Genomic DNA, 8,021 nt, shown 5'->3' with positions numbered 1-8,021 from the left:
GATGAGTTTATTAATGGCTAATTCATTATTGTGTTCAATGCAGCACTAGAATGGACATGATACACCCCCTATAACCCTGTTTATCTGGATGGAATCAGAGTTAGTTAGATGGAATGCGAGGCGCAAGTACAGGGAGTACACGGATGGTCTCGACGTCCTGACACAGCACCAGGTTACGCTCCCTTTACTATCATACCTGTGTCTTATTCGATTTACACTATATCACAGCCTAACTCAATTACGAAATGTTCAGGTGCATTGGTGTCCTTAGGATGCTCCGGAGCTCTAGTACTATCTCAGTCCTGTCACTAGGGACGAGTCAGACGAGTATCGCTATAATGTCCCTCTTATTTTCTTTTTTGTGGTCGAGATTCACATGCCCGTTAGGGTCTACAGACAGTTTGGAAGAATGACAGACTGTCCACCACCGCTTTACTCCACCAGCCAAGGATTGCATGAGTGAGTTATCAATTAATAATAGAGCTATAATTCAGAGGTGTGTGTGGTACAACTAACATCGTTTTGTTGTAGGTATGACCGCAGGAAGAGGTACAGGACCAAGGATTGGCGCGTGATACACAACGCACACATCCACTTGTGGGAGACCAGGAAACAATAACCGGTCCATGCAGGTCCTCCACAGGACTAGCACACCTTCGACGAGTACCTATGCTGGCTTCACAAGTCTACGAGGACACATATCAAGCCCCCGTACACTGAGAAAGCGATTGACAAGGACTTAGAGGAAGATGTGATCGAAGATGTGTACGACGTTGCCACTAGAGAGGACAAACAGCTATAGAGAGCCCCGCTACAAAGATACGTGGTAAGATACTTGAATGGTATAATTTGTTATCCATTTGGTATTTGGTATTAAGTATGTATACTAAAACTATTCAACCATGTTTTTGTACCTAGTTAATATAATTGTCAAGGCTGTCCAACGAAGCAGCGTACCGGCTTCATGAGTCTAGAGGGCAGGGGCCAGGCATTCTAGAGGCTTTTATGGAGGTAAACATAAACTAGTCCATTCCAAAATTATTTCTTTAGTGTATATGCGTTTGGGAAATGCACTAACTTTAACGTCTATTTATGCAGAAGGTGAAGAAGAGCTACAGGAAGCTAGCTCAAAAGTTGAGCTGCATAGACACTCCTTATGAGGAACCGTCACTCTCGATGTGGTCGGGTGGCATGTCTTCAGTCTCTTTGAGGACACCAGCCGGCTCTTCTCAGCTGGTGACAGGTGCCACTTTCGCGGTGCGTACAACACCACATCATAGCGCTGGTAAGGACCCTGCAACCGAAGACGAGGAGGACGACAATGATGACGACGACTAGTAGGAAGATTGGCCATAGGACGAGATCGGCATGTCTCAGCTAGGTGGTGCCCCGCTTGGTACCCAAGGAGCCTCATAGGTACTAACAAAGGTAGTTTCTTTAAATACGTAGGCTACATGAACTAACGATCATAAAGAATTCTAAGTAATCGTGCATATCACATACTTGCAGGGTACGAGCCGTATGCACCGGCAACACGACCACACCGACGTTGGCTACACTCCCAATGTGTTGCCAACAAATCCGAAGAGACAAAGACGTCCAAGGGATCCTTACACTCCTGGGTCTTAGTTTGTTAGGTCGAACTATTATTGGCGTCCGAAATTTGCAGGCTTAGTTGGTTATGTTATGTTGAACTTATGTCAAACCAATTAAAATGTTACGTGGCAGCTTGTCAACTTATGTTATTTGTTTCATATCCGTTTCAATACGTCGCGCCATCACTGCTGCGAGATTAAGTAGCAACTAGTTTGGAAACCAGCAGCCCCAGGGTATGTCGACGCCGGTGGCCGACGTCTTGCGCGAGGGTTCGAGGAAGTCGGGGTCCATGGTCGCGTCGCCGCCGATCCTACAATATGGGGCAAAAAATATCATTGGCTTATCAAATTCTCTATTCGGCCATGAAAAAAAATTAACAAAATATAGAAATAAATTCATTATTGACTTTACGTTAAGCAATACTTAGAATAACTCCCACTATCGGCGCGACGCGTTTCGGGATGGCGGTGGGCGTGGCGGCCAGGCTTGTTTGCTGCTTGGGCAGGCATAACTGGCAGCAGGGTTTTATTTGGCGCAGCCGCACCATGCTCCGTGACGCGGCACTGCCGCGCCAAGATCGGTGGCACGGCAGGCCCTGCCCCGTCAGCGGTTAGCGGACCCGGTTACCGCCACGTTAGCCCTGTGTCGCCCCACCATACATGGCGCGGCACAGGCATTTGGCCGCGCCAGGGCAATAGGCGCGGTCAAAAGTGTTAATTAAAAAAAAACCCGGACATGTTAGATTTAAAATTAGTTTCTAAAAAATATTAAAATAAAAAAAAATCACGACGGGGAAGTAGAAGTAGACTGGACGATAGTAATTCTTTTTTACCTTTTTTTTTTGTGGGTTCCACTGCTGCCACCAAGGTAAATCCAAACATGGCAAAGGTTATTGGGCATTTGGGCCTGCTGGCTACTGCTATTTGCAGATGTTTGGGCTGTAGCTGTTCAGCGAAGCCCATCGGCTGTACGTAAAGCAGCTCCAGGCCTCCATCTGGCCTGCAAAACGAGAGCCGAGGGGCTCGGGCGGGCGTCGGAGCCACCTCTGGCCTCTGGCGGGGCGGTCTGGCCAGGACCCTCGTCTTTCGTCTCCACTCTCCTCTCGAGCGCAGATCGAACCTACCTAGCGCCGACGGCACCTCATCTCTCAACCCATCCCCATCCGGCGGCGGGAGCTCCCGGGTGAGCCGGTGAGGACGCCGCACCACCACATCCGGCCGCTGCGCAGTGCTCACCACAGCTACCGCATTCCTCAAATCCGTTCCCGTACGTTGGCCTGGTCGGCTGGTCCTGACCTGGCCCATCCCTACCTGGTTCAACTCTTCCATCCTTCTAACCCTATCTCATTCCCAGTGACAATCCAAACGGCACCACAGTTTCCCCTCACCGAGCGGCCGAGCAATTCGTCGAACAGCATGGACGCGCCTCCGCCCTCGCAGCCGGACGCCGCGGTGGCGCCGCCCTCCTCGACCTTGGCTTCTGCTCCTGCTCCCTCTCCGGCGCCACCGTCCAACCCACCCACTTCTGCCGCCGCCGCAGCACCGGCCTCCGACTCCACCGTCACCACCCCTAACCCGAACCCTGGTACCGCCGCAAACCCCACTCAAACCCTAGAGGCTCCAGGCCCCGTCCCCGCGGCCGCGCGGCCGCCGCCGCCGAGAATGAGGCAGCCTTACACCCACCTGGCCGCGCCCATCACGATGTCGTCCTCCTCCTCTGCTACCACAGCCGCGTCCTCCTCGGCATCCGTTCCGGCCGCTTCCTCCGCGGTTCCTCCTATGCCACGCGGAGGGGTTGTTCTGGGAGTGCCTGCGCCGCGTCCCGCACAGACGCCAGCTGGTTACACCGGGTTCGTTCCGCCGCCTCCGCTTGCTCACCAGTTTGGATCGATGCATCGCGGCCCTGACCAGCCCCCACCTTCATCTTCACAGGTTTGTCTACCCGATCAATTTCATTGTTATGCTAATCTTAATTCACAAGTTGATCAATATTGGTTGAAATGTAGCTTGGCTCTAGAATAACCATGGATAGTGACTAGTGAGTACTAAGCTACTTGCTGTAGTGGTTTATTTTCACTAACCCCATGACCTGTATGGATTAGATACAGTTGGTTAAATGCTGCAAGCTAGTTACCAATACTGGAAGTCTGGAACCCAATTTTGTGGTTTACAGGTTATTGAGCATGGGACCTCAGAGTTAACATCCAAACTATGGAATGCATACATGTCTTTTGTGATGTTTGTCCTACAGATTTGGCTGCTTATTTCTTGGCACTCCAGCCACTCCTGAAACAGTCAAATTGAACTCATAATGTGGGGTTAGGAGTGAAAACACTCAATTGCTTATTACCTCTCACCTCCTGTGTTAACTCATGGCATGGCCTTGCACCAACACATGGAATTGTCAAATTCAGCTGTATAGATATAGATGGTGTCTTATCACTGCTTGTAGTTCATCTATGCTCTGGTTTGGTAGATTATTTTGTTTTTAGTTAAGCCATGTAAAATCATTATATCTGTTTCCTGCCTGCTGGTCTGGTTCCTTTCCATTGTCAGTAGATCCTTTATTTGTGCTTTTGACTTTACTGAAGATTCCTTATTATTGATGGCCTCCAGTTTAGGCAACCTTCCCCTGGGATTCAGAATGTTGGGATGGTTGGATCCAGTAACACATCCCAGATGAGGCCAGGAGCAATATCTGGTCCACAGCAGTCCAGACCTGGACTTCCATCATCAACAACTCCTATTCCATCTGGTAGCCAAATGGCAGGTTCACAAGTAAAAAAAACTTGTTTATAAGAGCAACAAATATTGTACTTCTATGAAAGTTACACTGTTCAGTATCCAAGTTAATATAGGCACAAATTGCATATTCAATTTATTTTTCATGGGATGTGCCATTACAGACGTACAGTTTTGCTACAAATGTGGTTTTACCAGTTATTAGTCTACAAATGCTTTGCCATTCTTGTTTATTATAACTGTTTTTTGTCTAATTGTACTGCCTCTGTGTACTAGCACCTTAGCTGCTTTTTGCTTAATTTCTACTCTTCATCCAATCCAATGTACACGGGAATGTTCTTTTTATTCATCCCAATTCCTGTCATACTCTCTGATTGATTAAACTATTTTCCCACAGAGAGCCCCCTCTCCCTCTCAGTCTTTAATGAGGCCGATGACTGTGAGTTCTCCTCCTCCTTTGCCGGCTTCACAGCAAACTCCACAAAGTTCGTCTTCAACATTTAGGCCCCAACAGAGGCCACAAGTTTCACAACCAAGACCACAACAATCTACACCTGTGACTCCACCTCAACAGAACATAATTTTAACACAGCAGCAGCAGCAACAGCAGCGTCAGAAGCAACAACAACAGAGTTCCTCACATCAAAATCAACAAAGTACTGCCCAAAAAAATCAGCCACAACTTTCTCAGCAGCCAACTGCTCGTACTCCAATATCAATGACACCAAAGCTTGATTTGCCAGCTATACCAAATTTTGCTGTTTTACAATCTGTGGATGCAGCTGCAACTGATGCAAATGCTAGTGAAACTGGTGCTCGACTAATCACCAAGAGAAGCATACATGAATTAGTTGCACAGGTATGTTTCTACCTTTTTTTTGTTCTCGAGTACGGGCATGTTGCTACTTCTTCAATGTATTTTGAAAGAAGGTAGATGGTCATGGTCAGCATTTTTTTCCTCTTCTTTTCTCTCATATATCAACCATTTCATCAGTTCGCACCAAAGATTCTCAAGTAGTGTGAAACAGTCCAGTGGGTCCCTTTGGTTTCTCTCAATTCATTTGCGAGCCCATCATTTCCTAGGTCTGTACAGTGGCTGTGGAAGTCATGGCAACCAGCAATTTGGTAGTTCGATTCTCCTTCTATAAACTTCATAAATAGAACCACTGGGCATGTTTCTTTGGCAGTTTGGAAATGATATTTCAAATTCATATGGTCGCAGGAGCAACTTAAACGATACTTCATCACTGCATGCTATTGTATTTTAACGACTTACAAGAGCTAAGTAGAATGCATTGTTGATACTTAGGGCATGTACAACGCAAGGTGCTTAAGCAGGAGTGTTTAAAACAGAATGATGCTACAGCATTAAGCACTTGCATAAAAATTAATTCCGCCGATGCAAATGGTTCTTAATAAGCTTTAACTACCTTTTTAAGCCTCAGGAGCAAACTTAAGAATCTTATCCTCTTTTTAAGCATCTAGGGCAAATGACATAACGTAAAAATACTGATTTTTTTCCCTCTATGGGCCCTCCTCTTTGCACCCCCACTGTACAATATCTTAATGCTTCATTTTGCCACATCTGGCTGTGATTTCATCTTCAAAATTCCCATTATATTCATGTGCTTCTGATGACCTGAGTAAAGCTTTGCTTCAGCGATACTTGGACCGATGCTGAAGTAGGATATAGTTAGTAAATAGTATTGGTTACTTTTGTGAATAGCGAACAATACATTTGTTGGGTTGATATACACCATTCAATACTTGTCAGATTGATCCTAATGAAAAGCTGGATCCTGAAGTTGAAGATGTTCTTATTGACATCGCGGAAGATTTTGTTGAGTCCGTAAGTTATTCTACCCTCTGCTTTATTGTCAATTTGGAAATGCATTTCCTTTTCAACAAGAAGAATAATAACAGAGCATTTTTAGTCTTATAAGCAAGTTTTAGCTAGGCTAGGAAATCTATTTATCTGTATGTAATGTTTCTTGAAATGCCTAAACTCCTTACTACAGGGTTGAAGGTTCCTAATCTCTATTTTGTTAGACTGTATCAACATCCCCCTCCCTCCCTCAAACTACATTATTCTATGAGGTCGTCACCATTGAATAATTGGTTGATGAAACTTTTCAACGGATTGATTCAGTTACGATCATGTATCATCAATTCTGCATGTCATGACATCAAGCAACTTCATTTCACATCTCTTGGGAATCCTTGTCCAGTAGCTAGTTAAGTTTAATTTGTGGTTTGCTGATAACTGTTTTAAGCAGGTCACAACATTTGCTTGTTCTTTAGCAAAGCATAGGAAGTCAAGCACATTAGAAGCAAAAGATGTACTTCTCCATGCAGGTTCCCATATTATTTTATCTTGTTGAACATATGTGATGTTACCCTTTTAGGTTACCTTTATTTAAAATATAGTTTTATTGTAGATTAGTGTTATCCATTACAGAGAGAAGCTGGAATATCACCTTGCCGGGCTTCAGTGGTGATGAAATCAAACTATACAAGAAACAGGTAGTTCATAGTTGATAGTTGTACATTTCTATTTATCGTTTATTGTTTGTTTTCAAATTTCTCCCAGTATTTATTATTTTTTTGTTCATCTTGTACTAACCATCTTCGTCTTGATGATTTGCAGCACATAAATGATATTCACAGGGAGAGGCTTGCTCTGGTACCCACTTTTAAGTTTTCAGCAACTATGCATCTAATTTCATGCTTGATCGCGTGCATGTAGCTGTATATCTCCCATCTTATGTGTTAAAACGCAGGAGGATGTTCTAGAAAATGTTATTGGGATTCGAAACATAATCCTGTTCGCTTGTTGGTTTCAGCCAGCCCAAACCAGCCAGCCAACATCGTTTTCCTCTCACAATAAACCAGCACCAGCCAGCCTAAACCAGCCCAGAAACCAACCAGCGAACAGGCTATAACTGTTCAATTTGAATCCTGTTCATAACTCTGCTCTGACTGTTGAATCTGCTACTTGCATCGGCTGCTTTCCTTTCATGTTGTGTTGATGTATTACTCTCTTTTTCTTGTAATTATCCGCAGATCAAGAAGTCCATGGCGACTGACACAAGAATCTCTGCTGCCCAAGCTGCAGCTAACCAGAAAAACCAGACTCCGAAACCACCTGCCCCAGCTTCCCCGTGAAAAATGTCCACGGGTCCTACAAAAGCCAGTATCACGGATCACATCTTTTTGGTGTTTGGACAGTTGTGGGTTTGTTGTTTGGTGAACCGGTAGTGGCAGTACTGTACTAGACGTGTTGCAATGAGTACATGTACAGATGATTTTGTCACTACGAGTATCTGGGGTTAGAGTGTTATTTTGTTAATACAAGGCATGGTTCCATATTATTGTATATTACTTCCGTTCAACTTGACCCGCGACAACTGTAGCGGGAGTTTTAAAGCCTTGATAATAACTTAACGTCAACGCTCTAAACATGAGATTGTATTTTTTGCGACTTACTCTAATACTGTAGTAATTAAGGAATCGGCCCGACGCTCTCTAGTCATCTGCATCGTTATTCATGGCAGACGGCCAATCATTTCGTTCTTAAAGTACTGTATGCTTGGCCGCAGCAGCAACTAACAATAGACGCGTCAGCTGAACCTCAGCGCGAACCAGCGACGTCGACCTCGTCCCCGCCGGCTACGTTGATCCCAG

General features: G+C 45.2%; 1 protein-coding gene across 6 annotated transcripts; it reads left to right on the top strand.

Moving 5' to 3' along the window:
* The first annotated feature begins 2,633 nt into the window (after positions 1–2,633).
* LOC136450769 (transcription initiation factor TFIID subunit 12-like) lies at positions 2,634–7,788 on the top strand. 6 transcript variants are annotated; one of them, XM_066451371.1, is made up of 9 exons: positions 2,634–3,527; positions 4,212–4,373; positions 4,735–4,993; positions 5,120–5,196; positions 6,112–6,186; positions 6,614–6,692; positions 6,781–6,860; positions 6,985–7,020; positions 7,401–7,788. In XM_066451371.1, exons 1-9 carry the CDS (start codon positions 3,012–3,014, stop codon positions 7,500–7,502), a joined length of 1,386 nt encoding a protein of 461 aa, XP_066307468.1. In that variant the 5' UTR covers positions 2,634–3,011; the 3' UTR covers positions 7,503–7,788. The 6 variants fall into 6 exon arrangements, 5 of the variants coding, with proteins under 5 accessions (XP_066307468.1, XP_066307466.1, XP_066307467.1 ...); XR_010758414.1 differs by having other exon boundaries at positions 4,735–5,196; positions 6,776–6,860; positions 7,401–7,416; XM_066451369.1 differs by having other exon boundaries at positions 4,212–4,361; positions 4,735–5,196.
* The last annotated feature ends 233 nt before the right edge of the window (positions 7,789–8,021 follow it).

The sequence above is a fragment of the Miscanthus floridulus genome, chromosome 5, assembly GCF_019320115.1.
Source record: "Miscanthus floridulus cultivar M001 chromosome 5, ASM1932011v1, whole genome shotgun sequence".
Taxonomy (NCBI): domain Eukaryota; kingdom Viridiplantae; phylum Streptophyta; class Magnoliopsida; order Poales; family Poaceae; genus Miscanthus; species Miscanthus floridulus.
This window is presented reverse-complemented; position numbering and strand designations above follow the sequence as displayed.

Excerpts from the sequence above, each read along its gene's own strand:
- LOC136450769 (XM_066451368.1), top strand. The coding sequence starts at position 3,012 with ATGGACGCGCCTCCGCCCTCGCAGCCGGACGCCGCGGTGGCGCCGCCC. Across the intron at positions 6,187-6,613 it reads CGGAAGATTTTGTTGAGTCC|GTCACAACATTTGCTTGTTC; the intron begins GTAAGTTATTCT and ends TGTTTTAAGCAG. Across the intron at positions 6,861-6,984 it reads TCAAACTATACAAGAAACAG|CACATAAATGATATTCACAG; the intron begins GTAGTTCATAGT and ends GATGATTTGCAG.